The following is a 21,129-nucleotide window of genomic DNA, read 5'->3' as shown; positions in this document are numbered from 1 at the left end:
GGCACGGAGCTCAAGCGCCGTTTTGCGGCGGATCAGGTCAAGCGTTATTTTCCGCGCGGGGGCATTTCAGACTAAAAGTAAGTCCTCCCGATGTATGCACCATCCGGGTAGTCTGCTACCGTTTTTGTAAGCCCTACTTTAGCCACTGTCGTGAGCCATCCGCGGGATCCCCCTTTTTTTTCTTCCCTTTTCTGGTGCAGGAATTTCCGGATTTTTTTTAGACGCAGTCTAGGGACAGACTGCAAGTGGGTGGTGGATGTGGTGGCCTAGCCGGTGCACGTTTCAGGATTCAGTAATAGGCGGCGCATGACTTCCGGACCTCAAGATTCGACCTTCAAGATCCTCTTTTCTCCTTCTTTTTTTTCTTTTCTTCCACTTACTTCCCTTTTCTCCCCCCCCCCTTTTTCTTCTCTTTCTTGGTCCTAACACAGGGTTGTCTGTGGGTTTATTTCTGGTTTTTTTTTTTTTTGCTTCCTCTTTGCCTTTTGTCATGTTTATTTCTATGTCTCCTGATTCCCCTTTTATTTCTCATGGTTATTATGGCGGTTTTCTGTTTCTTTTCTGGGTTCTGTTCCTTTGTCTCCTTCTCCTCTTTTTTTTGTTGTTGTTGTCTGTTTCTTTCCTTGTCTCTGTTGTCTGTGTTTTGTGCGCGCGCACGGCGCGCGAGGAGAGGATGACATGGTTGTGACAGGCCTCCAGGAATCCAAGTTCCCGGCGAACTTGGAGGATAGGAGGCCATAGCATTCTGTTCTGATCCAAGGCAGAGGCTATCAGCAATTGATTCTTTTCGATCCGATACTTCCCAATTCTGCGCACGAGCGCCCGATCCCTTTTCCCAAGACATTCCAACAAAACCGCCGGCGAAGATCAACTCCCCGCCGTACCTCAAAAACCACTTCCCCAGCTATCAGCTCGATCAAACTCGACTCTTTTCCAGACCACTCAAGAGGGCAGCCTCTTAGGCATCTTTTCCCCTCCCAGCGCTGCCGCCGGCCTAGCACCGGACGGAGCTCCATACCGGTCATTGAGAGGAGGTGCTACTCCCCTCGGTGACAGAGGACTCACACCTCTTGATGACCGGTCAGACAGGTCATCAAGGGTAATAAAACCTCTCAAAGACCGGTGATGACCGGTCATTGAGGTGAGTCACATCTCTTGATGACAGGTGGAGTATGCTTTATGGTTGCCCATCTAGCCCATTTCAAAATTTCCTTTTTTCTCATATGTACACTCTCAAATCAACCAATACGGCAACACCACTGGATTCTACGGCCAAAACTACACAGGACACCATGGACAACACATCTTACACCCCTCTGGACCACCAGTTACAACCCTTTCAAGACATCATCAGCCAGTTTCACACACACAAACACCATACTCAGGTCATGGAATCCGTTACATGAACCACACTTACCCAGGACATGTAATCTGTTACATGGACCACCCTGTCAGCTTGTCTAAGCCTTTACATATACTTTACCTCATCAGCTGCACTCATTTCATTGTGCTATGCACATGTCATGCAGTGTCATGCAGTGTTGTGCACACTGGATGCAGGCTTATGCAGTCTTATGCAGGTGCATGCAGACTAGTGTAATAGGGGCTGCAGTCTGACAGTTGACAGATGACATCATGCAGGTGTCAAGATAGCAAAAACCCCTCATGCAGCTTGCAGATAACATCATTTGACAGGCCAGGCCAGCTAAAATATCTCACCTCCTATTTCTCACTAGCTAAATTCATGACCTCATGTGACCTGTCAACCACCAGCCAAAATACCTCATTGTAGCTTTCAGGGCAGCTAAAACCCCTCATTCTCTTGTTACCCTGGAGCTAAAATGTCTCACTTGTTTCTATTTAAGGAGGCTCTTTTCCCCCCAGTTGTAATTTCTCTCAGCAAACTACTTGCACTCAGCTTACCCCATAACAGTACAATACTTGCTCACTCTACAGTATTAGCCCACTCTATTTTGTGTTTTTACACCCTTACATACAAATTACAACCTCATTACAACACTTACACATCAGCTACATCACCATAACCCTTAAGCCACCTGCTCAAAGTAGGCTATCTTTTGATACACCTCCACTATCACTACATAAACCTTCCAATTGTAGATTGGGGGGCTTGTTTTAGTGTCTGTTGACCCAGGAAAGGCAGAGGTAACCTCATTCATCCCTTTCCGCACTCAGCAAAAGGTTCTCAGGAACACTTTTGAGCTTTACACCGGTCAGACTGGTCATCAAGGGTAATAACACTTCTTGATTACCGGTCATCACCGGTCATTGAGGTAAGTCACATCTCTCAATGACCGGTCAGACCGGTCATCAAGGGGAGTAACATCTCCTCTCGATGACTGGTCTGTGCCGGTCACTGGGGGGAGTAGCACCTTTTCTTGATGACCGGTCAGACCAACCGGTCATTCAGAGGAGGTGTTATTCCCCTCAATGACCGGTCTGACCGGTCATCAAGAGGTGTTATTACCCTTGTTGACCGGTCTGACCGGTCATCAAGAGATGTAACTCACCTCAATTACTGGTGATGACCGGTCATCAAGAGGTGTGAGTCCCCTCAATGACAGTTCTGATCAATCATCAAGAGGTGTGAGTCCTCTCAATGACCAGTAAAGAACTGTCATTGGGAGGTGTGACTGATGACCAGTCCGCGCCGGTCATTGAGAGGTGGGAGTCCCCTTGATGACAGGTAAAGACCGGTCATCAAGAGGTGTGAATGTTGACTGGTCCCCGTGTGTCATCAAGAGATATGAGTCCTCTGGATGACTGGTTGTGTGAGTCCCCTTGATGACCGGTCCAGACCGGTCATTGAGGGGTGTGATTGCTGTGGGCACTCCAAAAAAAAGGAGACTTGGAGTGCACCCTAATGCACTCCATTTGGTATTTGCCAGCTGGAGTGCAAAGCCAAAATCCTTCACTGAAAAGGTGGAGTGCTTGGGCTTGCACTCCATTTTTTTTGGAGTGCATCTAGCTGTACTCCCCTATTTTGGTCAATTTTGGAGTACCCAGTTGTGTACTCCAATAAACATGGAGTGCCCATCTGGGGACTCCATGTTTTGGGAGTACAAAATCAAGGCACTCCAACTTTTTTGGAGTGCTGGCCCCCCAAAGCCAAAAATGTAGAGTGCACAAAGTAAAATTTTGGAGTGCATTAGGCTGACCCAAAAAATATGTACCACCCAAACACTCAAATTACAGCAAAATTTCTAGAATGGTACATATGAAATCATCACTTGAAAGTTTTATGATTTTATGATTTTATGTATTGAAAATTTTATGATTTCAGCTTTGAACACCTATGTATATTGATCTGACCAGCTTACTTTTTTCAAAGTTTTATTTAACCCACAAGGAGGTGGAATATATTTCTATGATTGAGATCCCCAAGTCCTCTTAGGCTGGTCTTTAGGCTGTAAAGTTGCGCGCAGCATTCCACTGGACAAGGTTGTTGGCTGGTCCCAAATGTTGGGGCCCAAAACCTAAAAAATACAGTTTTTTTGCATATTTTTGGGCGGCTGGGACATGGTATGGTTTCCTAGCTACCATCAGACACTCCTGAAAGCACTGCATGACAGTTTCTGCCTTTATGTGTGGGTTTAATCCCCAACCAGAAGGCATAAGTATGGGTTTAGGAGCCCATACATATGTACTTATGCCCGTATTTGGGAGGTGGGTCCCAAAATATGGGCTTTGAAAAAAAAAGGCTGGACCAAATTGGTTCCCACTTTAGATTTGGAATCTACACACTCTTTAGACTCCCAAAATGTACTCTGTTAGAGTGCTGGACCCACAATCCAGTTGGGGTTTCAAGTTTTGTGGGTAGCTCTGTACAGTAGAATGCCGCGCACAACTGTATATGTACCTTTGAATTTATGTCAAATTATTCTCTGAATTAACAATAGGATGAGCCTAAATTTACTCCAAACTTGTACTAATTTTTGGATTTGGGGGGGTGGGTTAGGAAGGTCACTGCAAGAAAAACTCTAGAAACTGCTTGCAGTTGAGATGCAAGAGCTCAAGGCAAGCTGTGCCTCATGCAAGAATCAAGCACTGTTTGATTCCATGCACATTGTCTAATTTATGCAAGAGTGAGTCTAAGGTACAAAAAACTAAGTACAGGAGTTGATACCTGTGCAAATTCCCCTTTCATGTGCACATACCCCTTTCATATGCATATATCCCTTTTGTATGCATTCACCCCTTTCATAATGTGTACATAGCCCTTTATGTGCACATACCCCTTTGATGTGTGTATATCCCTTTCATGTGCATGTATCCCTTTCACAATGTTTACATACCCCTTTCATCATGTGTTCATGAACCTTTCATGTTTACATGTCCTCTTTGAGTTTTTTAGATCCCTTTTAATACCCCTTTTATCATTCAGGTTTGCATACCCCTTTGATGTTTACATATCCATTTCATGTGCAAATACCCCTTCTGCACAAACCCCTTTCATGCATAAATACCCCTTTCATCATGTGTACATATCCCTTTTATGTGTTAATACACCTCCTCACATTCCCCTCTCATGTGTACATATTTCTTTCATCTATACATATCCCTTTCATGTGTACATACCCTTTTTATGTTATTCTGGCTGGATTCAATGGTGCATGGAAAAATGAAAGGGTGCTCAGGGGGATGCTCATTTGCCTCAGCCTACTGCATGAGCACTACAGCATGTTCAACATTGAGATGCTTAACAAGGTGCAATCTCAAGGTGCACCAGCACAGAATTTGGGTGCTTGACTCCAGCTTGAGCTGAAGCTTGATTGAAGCTTGCTGCATCTCAACTGCAAGCAGTTTCTAGAGTTTTTCTTGCAGTGGGTGGTACTACAAAAAAATCTGGAGGTCCTATTTTACTCTTAACTCCATGTTGGTTGGAGGACATGCCTGGGCACTCAAAAATAAACCAAAACGGGATGCACTCCACCCTGATTTTGGCTTTGCACTCCAGTGTGCAAATATGAACTGGAGTGGTAGTAATCAAGCAGGGCACACCCCACTTGATGACCTGAGCTGCAGCTCATGTGCAAATCTTCTCAATGATCAGTACAGACCAGTCATTGAGAGGTGTGAGACCCCTCAATGGCCGGTCCGACTGGTCATTGGGAGGTGAGAGACCCCTCAATGGCCGCTCCGACTGGTCATTGGGAGGTGAGAGATCAATAGCCGGCACCAACCGGCCATTAAGGTGTACTGTACTGCGGAGGCCCCTCAATTACCAGCACCGACCGGCCATTGAGAGCTATGAGACCCCTTGATGGCCGGTCCAACCAGTCATTGAGAGGTATGAGACCCCTCAATGGCCGGTCCGACCAGTCATCAAGAGGTGTGAGACCCCTCAATGACCGGTACCGACTGGCCATCAAGAGGTGTGAGACCCCTCAATGGCTGGTCCAACTGCTCATTGGGAGGTGAGGGACCCCTCAATGGCCAGCACCAATTGGTCATCAAGGTGTACTGTACTGTGGAGTCCCCTCAATGTCCGGTACCAACCGACCATCAAGAGGTATGAGACCCCTTGATGGTCCATTGAGAGGTATGAGACCCATTGATGGCCGGTCCGACCAGTCATCAAGAGGTTTGAGACCCCTTGATGGCCGGACCAACCAGTCATCAAGAGGTGTGAGACCCCTTGATGGCTGGTCCAACCGGTCATTGGCAGGTGAGAGACTCCTCAATGACTGGTTGGACCGGCCATCAAGGGGTAATGTACTGCGGAGTCCCCTCCATGACCGGTACAGACCGGCTATCAAGAGGTATGAATCTCCTTGATGCGGGGCTGTTCCCGTCATCAAGAGGTGTTACCTCCCTCCATGACCGCACAGACCGTTCATCAAGAGCTATCACTCCCCTCAATGACTGGCACAGACCAGTCATCGGAGAGGAGGAGTGAATCTGCTCAATGCCGGTCTGTACTGGCTATTGAGAGGTGTGAGCCCCCTGATACCACTACAGATCAGCATTGAGATGAGATGGAGACCTTGGGGAGGATGCCTCCCCAGCAAGTGGGGACACAATCAGCTCATGAACTACTCACAGCCAAGTTCCTTGGATCCGGAACATGTCTGCATGACCCTGACTGGTCATCTTGAGGATTCAAGCTCTCAAGCTGAACTGTAAACACTCGGATGAGTGTGTACAGGCCTGTAAAGGCCAGCATTGTCTCTGCCCAGGTGCAGGGCCCTGAAAACCAAATTGTCAAGTTTTGGTTTGAAGGATGTCAGGGCCCAGGGTGTGTGAGCTTGGTCGGATACTTAAAGGACTGGGGGGGAAGCTGTTTGTCCCCCCAGGGGATCTGGTTTGGTTTCTATTTCTCATACTAGATGTTATTGTCTTATTCACTACTCATTCAGGTCTTAGCAAGATAATCAACTAGCAGATTTTATCTGCCATCAGGTATAAATTATTTTCATTATAATTTATACATTTTACTTTATTATTTGTTATAATTTAGGGGCTGGCTTTATGCACTCCAAATATTTACTACATGCACTCCAAAAAAGGAGTGAACTTGTGTTTACTGCAATAAATGTTGGTGTGAACAAAGTTTCACTCCAAAAGTGGGTTAGACTGGAGTGTGCAGAAGTTCACTCCAATATATGTTTGGAGTGAACCTTTGTTCACTCCAAAAGTGGGCTAAATTGGAGTTTTCAGAAGTTCACTCCAATATTTATTGGAGTGGAAACTTGTGCACTCCAATCTTGAAACTTGGTATGTTTCAAGATTGGAGTGTACTACTGCACACTCCAATAAATACTGGAGTGTACTACTGTACACACCAACAAATACTGGAGTTTACACCTATTTTAAATACATCCATGCACTCTAAGAAACTACTCCAGATCAACAAAGTCATGCTTTGACCCTTGGAGACACTGCCTCCCCCCTACAGACAAACTTCCACCGCACTCAAATTCCTCTCCTTCAGACTAGGCCCCAAAGATTCCAGTGAGTCTGAGCCTATTTATATTCTCTTTTTCAATGGGAATCACTGGCCCCACTTTTTTGGAGTGCCCAGTGTTCCACACTCCAAAAGAAAACCTGGAGTGGGTTGAACTCCACTCCACAGTTTGAGTGCCTAATTTTATACTCCATTTTTTGGAGTGCACAAGTTTTCAATCCAATAAATATTGGAGTGAACTTCTGAACACTCCAATTTAGCCCACTTTTGGAGTGAAAAAAGGTTCACTCCAAATATATATTGGAGTGAAATTCTGAACACTCCAATTCAGCCCACTTTTGGAGTGAAACTTTGCCCACTCCAACATTTATTGGAGTAGACACAAGTTCACTCCTTTTTTGGAGTGCATGTAGTAAATATTTGGAGTGCATAAAGCCAGCCCCTATAATTTACTTATGAAAATAATAGTTCAGTTTTCATAATTCTCTCAGATTTGTCATAATATTTTAACAATGACGGGAAACAGACAAGAGTGCTTACATGACTATGTTGCAGCTCTTTCCCTTGTGGACTTGTATTGGGTGACAAGTACCCAAATCCACTATACTCTGCTAACCCTTCCTCCACAAAATCCTGATTTGAAGTCTCATCAGCTGGAGCTACAACTTCTTGATTCTCTTTGTCTGTAGTCTTCTTAGATGTGTTGTCTGGAGTCTTCTCAGTCGCGCTGGCTGGAATCTTTTTGGTCGCGTTGTCTGTGGTCTTTGCAGTCGCAATGTCTGCGGTATTTTCTTTGCAAATCTTCTTTTTTGGAGGAGGCCCGGGTTTGGTAGCAGGCTTGCCATCCTTATCTTCTTGGTTGGGTGACAAAATGCCTTGGATGATGTTGTAGAGCATAGGGGTGTTGACCGTTGTCAATTTTTGCATTTGTGCCCTCTTAGCCTTAGGTCCAAAAAAGTCATGGGTCACTGATTGTGAGCTTTGGAAAGATCCCGCAGTGTCCCTAGTGAGTTCCAAAGGACACAGTTTTATAGCCTGTGGTTTGCATTAGTAATTATGCTTTCCAAATGAAGTAGCATCTAATTTGAAAATTGTGCAGACCTCTACCTGAATAAGTTTCTTCCAACCCTCACAATCAGAGTCTTTCTCATGAAAGATTTTGGATATTTCTGCAACCAATTCAGCTGTTGATGGAGCACCATATGTTCCCCAGGTAAGTCAACGGTGTATGAAAGTAGCGTGTTTTTTTTGAGTAGGCCTGTGATAAATTCTTTTGGGAAAATCTGCAATTTTGTTAGGTGGTCACAAACTTCAATAATTTTTTGTTCATCTGAGAGAGTTGTGCCATGCATTGTGTCTCAAGCCACATCTTGTGCCGAAGAGTGTTGGATGGAAAAACAGAAAAAGAGGCAAGGTGAAGGAGCAACTTGGAACTGGCCGTGTTATACGGAGCAGAGGGACTGATAAAGTGGTGATGTTTGGTTAAACTCAGAAGGTTTCAAATCTAGTATTTTGATAATATGCACTTTGGCAAGTGTATTCAGCTCACATGTACTTCCCGCATATGTATGTATGTATGATCAATCCAAAAATCTTGGAGACATGATTTTACAAGCTTTAATGTATGTAGCTTCAAGACTGCCTGTGCTAAAATCAAATGGTCTATGTACATTTGAAGGCCAGATGCAGGGCTCATTTGACTCCTGGGCGGCCCATTTGGTGCACAGGATGCCGTGGTGGTGTGGTGTCAAAGTCTGACACCAGCCAAATGGGTTGAGGCGGTACTCAGCGTTCACACCAATTTTCCCCGCTTACTCCTAAGTCCCTCTTTTGGAGGCTCGCCCTTTGCACAACTTCAAGGGGAGCCCGCCTGCCAACTCAGAAGGAAGGACTGACTAAGTACAAGAAGGAAGGGGCTGACTAATTAAATAATTCAAAGTCAAGGCACCTAGAATATGGGCCACTTTCTGGGAAAGTTTCTCCTGCCCTGAATTTTGTTGGGCTGTCTCCTTTAGGGTACAGGACAGCCATGCCGCGTGTGTTAGGTGCCAATTATAAACGATTATTGAAATTTTATTGTAATATTTTTGAAACTTGTTTGAAACCAAAATCTGTTAAATTGATGTTGCCAATTGGCAACATAAATTTAACAGATTTTGGTTTCAAACGAGTTTCAAAAATATGCAATACAGGCCCAATTAAGTTTCAAAAAAGTCTGGATATGATTGTACAATCATAAACCTGGAGCCCACACAGGCAGAAATCCAAATCCCAAGACAAGACCGCCTGTTGCAGTGTCATCCCCCCCCCCCCCCCCCCGGGCAACCAACAAACCAGGTCCACCACCACCACCACACAGCTTCACACAACAGCGCAGATCCGACCTTGTGCTAGGAACCCCTTGAGGGTGAGGCCCCTTGTGGTTGGGACACTGAGCTGTTGGCAAGGATTGTTCTCTTCTCTGTTGACATAATACTTGGTGGGGTGTGCGCATCGAGTGGCAGCGCAGTTTGGACAAGTTCTCACAGCTTGAGGAAGGGCTGGAAGCCAACGTGGTCCCGCTCCGTGGTGTCTTCAGGCTTGAGCCGCCAGCCAAGCGCTTGGAGGTTGGGGAGCTATTGCGGCCGCAGGGGCGCCGGGTGCCTCTCCCCCAGGGGCCAGAGCTGTCTTGGACATCTGCGACTTCTGCCACGGGAACGTGTCCATTAGGCTGGGGGCTGGACTGTTGCCGAAACATCTGCATGCGGCTGTGTCGTGCTTATTGAAGTAAAAACTGAGTTGTACTGTTGGACTAGTAGTCTAGTGCAGTACAGTGTCCAATACATGCACTGTACACCTGTAATCTGTTTGGATAACAAATTTTTTAAAATTTTTGGCAAGGAGGTCATTTGATTTTTGAAAAAGTACATAAGAAAAAGTTAGATAGAAAAAGTTTTGAATGAATTTCAATTTTTTTTGAATAAAATTTCAATAAGCGTTTATAATTGGCACCTTAGCGCACTCAAACGGGCTCTGGCTGGGTGGTCCCATGGACTCCACCTACCTCCCGTTACACTCCCAATAAACAATGTCACATGTAGATGCTTGTCAACTTTGAACACCCGTATAATTCTCTAACTTAACAAAGTCCCTCCTGATGCGGGAGGTCGGAGTTCGGAGTTTGGGTGGTGGTATGGGGGGTAACTCATTTGGGTGGAGCTTAAGTTTGGCTGGTGGTGAAGCCACCCCTCCCGCAGGGAGGGACTTACTAATAGAGCAAAGAGAAATAATATTATTGATAGAGAATATACAAAGTATTTATAGTAGATACAATGTGTCATAGCGTAATGAGTACAGTTGAGTATTTATGTAATATTATGTAATATTACATAGTAGTATGGGATAATCCAGTAGTGGGTTAGACTGTGCTACAACACTTACGGGCTATCACACCATTTGGGTGGGAGGCCATCCACCAAAAACTGATGAAAATCCACACTTTGAATTTTCCAGCCTGCAGCTTCAACGCTGTCCCTCCCATTATCGGGAGTTAAGGTGATACAGATGTTGCACATTTTTCAACCTCATCAACTTATCATCAAACCATCAAGTGATTTTTTGATGGATTTTTGAAAAAGGCTGCAAGCCTCAAGGCCACCTCTTCTTGGGCGGTGCCTGGCCCCGCAGGTCCGAGCGGGGAAAGTTTCTTTCCTCTTTATTCTCCTTCTCTTTTTTGTTCGAGTGACTCTTCAGAAACGGAGTCGATAGAAAGACAGACAGGATGCATTCGCATCCATCCATGGTTGGAACCTTATGTGTAGCTCGCAAAACGAGTGAGCTACAAGCCTTTGAACACCAACCAGAGTTTCCGAGATGCTCTTAGGCGAGCACCCCGACATAAGTCGTAAGTCCCTCCCTGCGGCGGTGGCACTCTGCCCCCGACTCAGCCCCGCAGAGGAGGAACTTTGCTAAGTTAGTATAATTCTCTACGGAGTCTTACCAAAAGAAATGGAGTCGCCGGGGATTGAACCCGGGACCTCGTCAAGTTTCATTGAACACGCAGCGGGTGCCATTGCAAGTGACGCGTGATAGCCACTACACTACAACCCCACAAAACCTGGGCCATGATCGGCTAAAGCAATTCATTCGGAGACATACACTGATCCTCTGATACGGGCACCACCACAAATAAACAATTTATGCCGATGCACAAAAGGTACGGGGAAGGTGAAAGCCATACATGATTGGAATAGAAAACAGGAAGAATGTGAGGTATCAATGGGATGTCAGGGGGGAAGAAGGTTTAAAAGGCAAGATGACAAAAACAATCAAATGCGCAGAATGCCAGGAGCCGATGACACGAGACTCTCTCTCCATACATACCAACCATTTAGCCCACCCCAGCCCACTCGAGACTCAAGAGCTTCACGGCTTGCGTACTCTCGTCTCAACATGCTAGTAAATGAGATTTTTTGACGGCCGTGGCTAATCTTCCGTAGGATACAAGCGATCAAGATGCGATGGGCTTTTGGGGATCCTGGAACGCTGTGCAAGGAAAGTGAGAATGGAATCGTACCGAGTCGTCTGAAAGGAAAAAGTACACTCGAACATAAAGGATCAGATGTAGTTTGTGCTCCACGGATACACGAGAAAGTCGCATTCGGATTTGAGACCAATAGCTAAGAACATTCCTTGCCTCCAAAGCGCATAAAAGACAGCACATCTAGCCCGTTGATATTATCGTCAGGGTGAGTCCAGAGGCCCGCCTGTCTCGCCGAATCCAATGCACGGAACACGTTCGAGACTTCGGGGGAGTGCGTAGGTGGCCGAGATTGGAGATGGACGGGGACGAAGTAGGGGACTCGGGAGGGGTTGTTGGTCGATTTGCTGTCGTCAACACGGGTGTCCGGTGACAGCATTCCTTGCTGGATCTCTTCTCCTGGATGGTCAAAGGCATCCTTTATGTGCGGTGCCTCCTGTTGTCAGGCCCGTCGTTTCTTCTCCGCAGCTCCAATCTGAGATCGGTAGACTTGCTTGGCAGCCGCTCGTCGCTCGTCATCCCGGGACACCGTCAAACGTCGCTCCTCTTTGAACGCTTGATAGCGTTTGGTCTAGTATTCTTCAGATTTTTCGAGCGTCGCTGGGCGGTAAGAATTCATATCATCAACCAGAACCGATATGCCTATAGAGATCACAATCATTCAACGAACCGGAGAGTGCAATCATAGATGTCGGCGAAATCGAAAATAAATAAATAAAATGGCAAACCTGATTCCACTAGGACGACAACTTGATCTGGCATGAGCTGTAACGGTAGTCCAAGAAACACATTCTGCTGTGCTAGCTGAGGCAGCGTACCGGTCAGGAGACCCGAGATCTGATAATCAATTCTGAACCGTTCGACCTCTGTCCTAGAAGGAATAAGACGGATTGATTTTCATTTTGTGTGCACGTTAACTATCAAGAACTTTATTCCGAGGCGAGCGGCGGTGCGACACGGTCAACTAACTGCCTATATGTATCCCTTGCTATTCGAGACAAAAATCGGGATGGGTAGCTGGCCGATGGGCCATGTCGGCGGCTTTCTTCGCAGTGGGCCCACCGCTGACTTTTCCGAATCTATCTCCATGGATCAATATTATTGGTGAGTGCCGCTGATTCCGTTCGCATCTTTTCCTGACTTGGCCTTTCAATTCGTTTTGAGGAGACTCCCAACTTGATCATAAGTCCCTCTATTGGAGGGGGGACGCCGCAGGGTCCCTGGGGGACGACGTAGGGAATTAAGTATGAGGGAATTAGTTAAGTTAGAGACTGCTCTGGAAAACTTAACACAAGTCCCTTGTAAGACGCCAGAAATGGCTGACGATACTAACTTAGCTCATTCCCTCCTCGGGGGAGCGAAGCGACCTCCGAAGGAGCACCTGGTCAGTCGACATAAACCTAGTATGAAGCATACCCCAGACCCGCGTGGGAAACAGCCTCCAAGCTACCTTTGCCGCATTTTGAAAACTTCCCAAACTTCTGGAGCATCCAGAACTTCCGGCCGACTCCCCCCCTTCAGGTCGGCCTTGAGCCACAAAGTCAGAACTCCTACACCTCTCCACCCTTACAACCCTTACACCTCACCCCTCGCCACCCTTAAAAATCAGTAACCCTACATCTGGCTAGCCTTACACCTCGCCAGCCTTACATCTCGCCAGCCTTACACCTCGCCAGCCTTACACCTCGCCAGCCTTACACCTTGCCAGCCTTACAACTCGCTACCCTTACAACTTGCTACCCTTACAACTCGCTACCCTTACAACTCGCTACCCTTCCCTTGCACCACCTTGATCGCACCCACCTCGCTCGCACCCACCTCGCTCGCACCCACCTCGCTCGCACCCACCTCGCTCGCACCCACCTCGCTTGCACCCTTACACCTCGTACCCACCTCACTCGTACCCTTACACCTCCCTTGCTACCCTTACACTACATACCTAGCACCTCGCTACCGCCTGCCTCCCACCTCCCAGCGCAGCCTCAAACCAAAGTCCAAAGTCCCTAAATACACTGTGTGTCCCTTACCAATTACAGCTTGCTACTACCTTACACCTCGCTGCTACACCTCTCTCCAGCAATCTTTCAGCTTATGCTTTCTTTGATCCTTGCTACCTATGTACACTAAGACACTTACAGTTTAAAAGATATGTAAGAAAAAGAACCTGGTTTGTTGGTCTAGATGCAATAAGTTCCTGAGTGTATGGCAAAAAGGCAAAGCAGATGATCACTGGGGTGCGGAGTGATCTCCCAGACAGTTGATATGTATAAGCAACCCCTTCAAACCAATCATAACTGAAAGGGCCAAGCTTTATCATGGCAATGAGACAAAAAAACACAATAAAAAGGAGGAAATGTAGCAGTTTTTCACTTAATTTTTTGTTGGACAACAAACTAGAATTGCACAATATTGGAGCATAGATTCCATGGACCATAGTCAGAGGAGGGGAGGGAGGGAAAAAATCTAAAATAGATGATAACCCAACTGGAATAACTAAGAAAAACTGATAGCTCCCCGTGTTTGATCACACACACTGTGGGAGGCTATCAGATACAACTCAATTTGACACTTGGATAGGAATACAACCGTTAAGTTTTTTTGTTGAGAAACATTTGGTAGTCTTTGAGTTTCTGATACCAAATGGTGGCAGTGAGGAGCACCTCACTGTTACACATTGGCCTTCTGGTAATCATCCATCTGATGTGACAAGAAACAATCATTAGCCCAGGGAAGGTTCCGTAGAGGCACAAGAACAACGACATATCTCAGCATCCAACTCAGCAGTGCTTTTCTGGGGGCCCTTCTTACCACCTTTGCCTTGTCCGTGACCAGATTGTTGATTGGTGCCATTGGTGGCCGTTTGGCCATTTTCTCCAGCACTATGATGATGATGATGATGATGATGATGATGATGATGATGATGATGATTGAAAATTTCAGAGCATGACAATTGTGACGGATTTGGGGAGAAGGTTTGATTTGGAATGTGAATGTGAAGAGGTAGCTGGGGGGCGAAATCATGAAGGAAGCGTGTATCTCATTGCTCTCACTGCTCTAAAAAGCAGCAAAGGAAGGAAAACAGATTGATAACAATATAGCAAAACAACTTACCATTTATTTGAGACCAATTGGCCCAAGTCATATCTCCTGAGATGGTTGGACTTGGGCCCGCAAAACCATACTGTGGGATGGCTTGGTTTCAGGTGAGGCCGGAGTGGGTGCTCCTTTGGCAGAAGGGGGATGGATGTTGGCTTCAGGAGTTGCTCCATTGATTGAGAGAGTAGGAACACCAGTGGGGCCCATTGCCGGGTTTGCGGGGGGCGGGAGGGGCGAGCAAGGGGTAGGTAGATCTTTGCGGCGAGCCTATCTAGGCACCAAGGAAAGGTTTGCCATGGAGGGCTCAAACATTTCCTTGGGCGCTACGGGAGACAGATGGCCGGGCCGGTGCGGCTGCAGTTGGTTTGGTTGAGGTAGCTGTCTTCAAAGAACAACCTGCAGGCCTCCTCCTGTGAGTGAGGCGGCTGAATCGGCAGCAGGTAGGATTTGTTGTGGCTCGCCGTGTGCATTGGCAAAGGGCAAGAGGTTTACTTGGCGGGTAACGCTGAATTGGTTGTTGGATGGTTCAATTGGCATTGTCTGGGGGCACCATTGGTGCCAGCAGTGGTTTGGGGAGCGGGGTATTGAGGAAAAAACCCACGCTTACAATGATTAAACAGATGAGGTTCTTGACCGCGGTTGCAACAAACTAGCTGCTGGTGTCTGGAATAGGGTTAGGACCAACCAGTGTGAGTCACCAGCTGGGATTTCCGGGCCGCTGGAAGAGGTTTCCTGGGGAGAGATGTGAAGGAGGGGGGTGGGGAGGGGAGGGAACACAACAGAATGAAAAAAAATGGATGGCTGGCTGCTTGGGTGCCGGCTGGAGGCTGGGGGGCTGGGATTCCTAGCGGCGTGTGGGCAATTGGGCAGGAGACAATTAGGAGGGAGCCAAAAAGAAATTGTGAGTGGTTGGCAGGCAATGGATGCGAAAAAAGAGACGGCTCACCAATGATTTTTTTTTGGGCGGGTGCTGGATTGGTTCCTGGCTGGTGGCTGGGCAGCGGTTGGGCCCGGTGGGGGGAACTCAGTTGGGGGCCATCTCTGAACTGCTAGAAAGCTTATTCAAGTTTTTCCAATGCGCATTGCCAGGCACCCTGCTGTGGGGGCTTTTGAATGTTTTTGATTTTATTCTGAAGAAATATTTTGAGAAATCCCAGTTGTTTAGAAGTTATTGAGCATCAAATATAGGTTGCATCCAGGGTATTCCCTCAAAAATAAGTGATTAAGATCTGCTAGAAAAATTATGACAGCTTTATAATACCTGGCATCTCTATTTGGGTACTTTTAAGTGTTCCTGGTTGTATTATGAAATAAAATCTCAAGAAATATGAGTGGTTTGGAATTTATTGTTGAACAAAGATTGGATTCTTTCTGCTAGAGAGGGTGATAAATATGGTCTGTGAATGGATTTTTTGGATTTAATTTTTAGGAAGGCATTATGATTTTTGGATTTGGGGAAGTAATTGTGATTTGATCAATTTTTAATGCATTCTGCATCTATTCTGAGTGCTTCATATTCATCAAGGGTGTATACCCCCCAAGATGTGCATATACATCTCAATTCATGAACACCAGTTGCTTGGGACACCCTTGATGAATTTCATGCCCTCTTAATTTTAAAACTTATTCGAATTTGCTCAATCATGATTAAATAATACCTGAATTAAGAAAATACATCCAGGGTGTCCCAGTGAAAAATTGTGGCTTCCAATTTACACACTTTCACATCTGTTAATTCCTATTGACCACTGGTGGATTGGAATATGCTGATTGGATTTTCCTCATTAAAACCGTAGGATAATGTTTCCAGAAATCATCAAAAGAAACTTTTGAATGAATAAAATTAGGGAGTTGAAAAATCGACTCCCAAGAATTAATAAATCAACTCCCAAAAGTTGTTTACATTGGGTGGACCGTCTTGGGACGTCCCCCCTGGGTCCTCGGGACCTCGCGCGGCCCCAAAATTATTTTGGGAGTTGATTAATTAATTCCCCTCTCGAGAATGGGAGTTGATACATTAATTTAACAAAAGATGACGGAATATACAAAAAAAATTATATCTTGTCGCTATTGTACCCAAACACCCTAAGAGTTTTACAGCAATCTAAATACACTCTTGAGAGAATATTGTGAGCTTCACGGCATTAGTACTCCCCAGGGAGACCCTGTGTAGCCGGGGGGCGGATTTGGCAAATTTCCTACTAAGGCAAACTCCCAAAACCTTATCTATGGTGCTCCAAACAACCCTAAATTTTTTCTGCTATAGGAATGCACTGTTTAAAACACGGCATTATCCCTCCTCAGGGAGACCCTGTGTAGCCGGGGGGGCGGATTTGGCGGATTTCCTACTAAGGTAAACCCCCAAAACCTTATCTGAGGTGCTCCAAACGGCCCCAAATTTTTTCTGCAATAAGAATACACTCTCTAGAAGACATTGTAAGCTCCAAGGAGATATTACGCATCAGGAACACCTTCTATTGACTGTGGTGTAGTGTAGCGCAGCGCAAATGCGCTATTTTTTAGTGTAGAGTTGGCGCAATCGCGCGCATCCGCGCTAAAGCTACACGCACAGGGTGCAAAGCTATTTTAGATTTTAGTGTAGTTTCAGCGTAGATACGCGCAAAATTGATCCTGAAAATCCAGATGTTCAATTCCAAGATATCCTGCCCCAATTCCCCATGAAAGGAAAGCTCAAATTGCTCAAGGCTAAGCTCTGGTATCAACTGAAAGTAGCATCCCCGCCCACTGCGCTACCACTTTTTGGGTCTGGCAAGAAGCGGTTACCCACTATTTTCAGTGGTAGCGCAGCGGAACCATTGCTGCGCTACCACTTTTTGAGCTGGCCGCGTAGCACTCCCCCTGTGCCAGCCAAAAAGTGCAGCGCAGTGCAAGGTGCAGCTTTTTTGGTGTCCACTGTGCAGCACTGAAAGGAGCGGCGCCGCCTGCTGTGCTACCACTTTTTGGGTTGGGGAAAAAGCAAGCCCCGCTATTTGCAGCGGGACTGGCGCTGTGCTACCGCTTTTTGGGCTGACTGCGCAGCGGTTCCCCGCTGCACTGCGCTAAAATACCGCTTTTTTGTAGCGCAGAACAGCGTTTCAGCCTTGAGGGCATCATCTCCTTCATTTCTGGCTCCTTGCTCTTCAGTGCATCCTCATCTTGCCCCTCACCATCTCCTGCAAATGGAAAGACGCAAGAAGAGGATGCACTAGAGCATGTGGAGGAGGATGGTGCCGTGGCAGCTGTAAAAATTTACAAATGGATGGTTCATAGTTGCTTATAACTATTGATGCAACTGATTGATCAATCTGACTCCATTTCATCTCATCATCTGTTGCTTGCTCTATTTCATTAATATCCTTGACTTATCTTTCTATGAATTCATAACTGCCTGTTATAACCATTTATCTGCTCTCATCTGTATTTTTGAAACAATGACTTGCAAATACCTGATTGATTGGACAACAAGATACAACATATTAGTCAAACTTGATCAGAAAACATGTGAAGCTTTTTGAGATGACTGAAGGGGAAAAGGGGGACAAGGTTTAGAGGTAGCACCAGTTGTGAGGTGTCAGGGTGGTGAAGTGGAGTGACTTGTAATGGTATATACATATGGGTACCAAGGAGTCTATCAGGGAAATCAGCAAGGTGAAAGGGTGCTGGAGCGAGGTGCTAGGTATGTAGTGTAAGGGTAGCGAGGGAGGTGTAACGGTGCGAGCGAGGTGGGTGCGAGCAAGGTGGGTGCGAGAAAGGTGGGTGCGAGCGAGGTGGTGCGAGGGAAGGGTAGCGAGTTGTAAGGGTAGCGAGTTGTAAGGCTGGCAAGGTGTAAGGCTGGCAAGGTGTAAGGCTGGCGAGGTGTAAGGCTGGCGAGATGTAAGGCTGGCGAGGTGTAAGGCTAGCCAGATGTAGGGTTACTGATTTTTAAGGGTGGCGAGGGGCGAGGTGTAAGGGTTGTAAGGGTGGAGAGGTGTAGGAGTTCTGACTTTGTGGCTCAAGGCCGACCTGAAGGGGGGGAGTCGGCCAGAAGTTCTGGATGCTCCAGAAGTTTGGGAAGTTTTCAAAATGCGGCAAAGGTAGCTTGGAGGCTGTTTCCCACGCGGGTCTGGGGTATGCTTCATACTAGGTTTATGTTGACTGACCAGGTGCAAAGGAGGGACTTACGCCCTATGTGGACCCTGCGGCCTGAGAGAATTATGACTTTTGGTGGGGACTTTTTTAGAATCACTCTCCCTCATGAGCCTCTGCACCATTTTTGAAATTGTTTACATTTCTGGGATGGCCCAAGCTGTCCCTATCTTTCTACTATTTTTTCCCATCCTCAACACCTGATCTTGTTGAGCTGTAATCAGAGTTGTAACATCATGGATTCCAGATTCTGTACAGTGCAACATGTGTGATACGGGATGTAGGCAACTAGATGAAGTTGCAAAAAAAGACATTTGAATGTCATTACATATCCCTAAAAATAGGACAATAGGTGGAAAGATTCTCCTTGATGTTCTGCATCTTTTGTTCCCCTACAACTCAATCACATAATGTGATGTGATGAAGCTACACAGGATTGAAAAAGGCCAAGTTCCTGATTCTCTCAGGCTGCGGGGTCCACTTAGTGTATAAGTCCCTCCTTTGGAGGGTCCCTGCGGGACGGCGTCCCCCCTCCACAAAGAGAGGGACTTAGTTAAGCTAGCTGACAATAAGGGATGCATCACGGGTGAGCTCTAGCACGCGCGGTATTGGGTCCAATCTCGGTGAAGAGAGAAGGGAACCGGTGCTGTAGCCGGGCTACAGATACCAGACGGGTTACCAAACTTGTGAAGTCCCTCTTCTGTGGGGGGGCGGGCAGCCCTGGTTGCGGAGCGACCCCTCCAAAGCTATAGTCTAGAAGTTAAACTGACTTACAACCGCATCACGGTTCGCCAGTTTTGGTGTAGCCGACTTTTGGACGGCTGCACCTCCTGTACATCCATCTCACCGTAGGCAAAAAGTTGAGTCAGAGATAGAGGAGAACGGTGCGGACCTCCTCATCCAATTTTCAAAGGAAAATATTGAAAATTGGACCAGCAGGAATTTTTGCAAGATCACAAAAATCTGAAAATCTGACTCTTTAAGATTGAACTGAAGTTGATTCTTGGCTTTTCAATCAGCATTCCTATAAAAAAATTTTATTTACCATGCTGGGATGACAGTCTTGTTCTCTATTGATTACATAAGGAATGGTTTGGTTTAAAGAAAAAAAAAGGCATGTTGGACTAAAATTGGCTTGTAAAAATTCCTACACATACAATTTTTGAAAAATTCAAAATCCTTCTTGATGGGGATGAAGACCCCCATCTTGGGCACACCCTGCCCAACATTATTATCCACTGGGTGGTTGTATGTATTTTACATGATTTTTACAAACAAAAAGGACCTCAGAAGCCCAACCATGACACGCAAGCATGCACATTTTGACACAAGCCTCTCCCACACTTTGTGCTGTTGACGGAGAGGCTGTACACACTCAACGGGTTACCACCCGTTCTGGCAGCAAGACACAGGAGGTGTACCCGCCTCCCTTGCCTTCTGGAGGCAAGGCGCAGGAGGCGTACCCGCCTCCCTCGCCTAGTTTGGACTATGTCCGGAGTTAGGCTACATAGCACCTCATTTCTTTTTGTCCTGCTACAGCCGCAGGGTTTTGTCCTGAACAGCTGCAGTCTTTGTTTGTACCCCTGTATTCAGGGTACATAGTTGTTTTCTTGTTTCATTCTTGAGGCCACTATATAAAGTGGCCTCTCTTATGGTGTAGGGGTTTATCCCCCAGTTCCTTTTTTCATTCGGAATAATAGGCCTTTAGCCAGCTTCCCTCATCTTGCGCGTACCTATTCATGTATTTAACTCTGTCACCACATGAAGAGCCCCACTTCAGTGGTAGCAAGAGCTGAAGCCAATCGTCCAGGAAATCCGCCAAATCCGCCTCCCGGCTACACAGGGTCTCCCTGTGGAGGGCTAATGCCGTGAAGATTACCATATGTTTCAAAGAGTTTATTCTTATAGCAGAAAAAATTTGGGGCTGTTTGGAGCACCGTAGATAAGGTTTGGCGGTTTGCCTTAGTAGGAAATCCGCCAAATCCGCCCCCTGCTACACAGGTTATCCCTGAGGAGTAATAATGCGGTGAAGCTCACAATATTCTCTAAAGAGTGTATTTAGATTGCTGTAAAAGGTTTAGGGTGTTTGGGTACAACAGTGACAAGATATAATTTTTTTTGTATATTCTGTCATTTTTTGTTAAATTAATATATTGACTCCCATTCTCGAGAGGGGAATTAATTAATTGACTCCCAAAATGCTTTTGGGGCCGCGCGAGGTCCCGAGGACCCAGGGGGGACGTCCCCAGACGGTCCGCGCGACGTAAACGGCTTTTTGGAGTCAATTTTTCAACTCCCTACAAAAAATTAGTAAAATAAAAAAAGTACATAAAAATAAACTGTATTACATTAAAGAGTAATATTACTCATGTAAAAATACCCGGTGAAAGTATTATTTAGAATTCTACTGAAGCTCTTTCACATGACAATTGGTTATAAACATGTCATGTGACAGAGTAAG

The 21,129-nt window shown here is 46.2% G+C and overlaps 2 protein-coding genes across 2 annotated transcripts; both read right to left on the bottom strand.

The window, feature by feature from the left end:
- Positions 1 to 11,417: 11,417 nt before the first annotated feature.
- PtA15_17A403 (uncharacterized protein) lies at positions 11,418 to 11,826 on the bottom strand (the record flags this gene model as incomplete). The annotated part of the gene is made up of 2 exons (XM_053164517.1): positions 11,418 to 11,491; positions 11,595 to 11,826. The coding sequence occupies 2 exons, from the start codon at positions 11,824 to 11,826 to the stop codon at positions 11,418 to 11,420; spliced, it is 306 nt and encodes a 101-aa protein (XP_053028476.1).
- Positions 11,827 to 18,183: 6,357 nt separating this feature from the next.
- PtA15_17A402 (uncharacterized protein) lies at positions 18,184 to 18,661 on the bottom strand (the record flags this gene model as incomplete). The annotated part of the gene is made up of 2 exons (XM_053164516.1): positions 18,184 to 18,438; positions 18,527 to 18,661. 2 exons carry the CDS (start codon positions 18,659 to 18,661, stop codon positions 18,184 to 18,186), a joined length of 390 nt encoding a protein of 129 aa, XP_053028475.1.
- Between the last annotated feature and the right edge of the window lie 2,468 nt (positions 18,662 to 21,129).

The sequence above is a fragment of the Puccinia triticina genome, chromosome 17A, assembly GCF_026914185.1.
Source record: "Puccinia triticina chromosome 17A, complete sequence".
NCBI lineage: Eukaryota > Fungi > Basidiomycota > Pucciniomycetes > Pucciniales > Pucciniaceae > Puccinia > Puccinia triticina.
The sequence above is the reverse complement of the archived record's forward strand: the minus strand, read 5'-3'. Positions and strand labels throughout refer to the sequence as shown.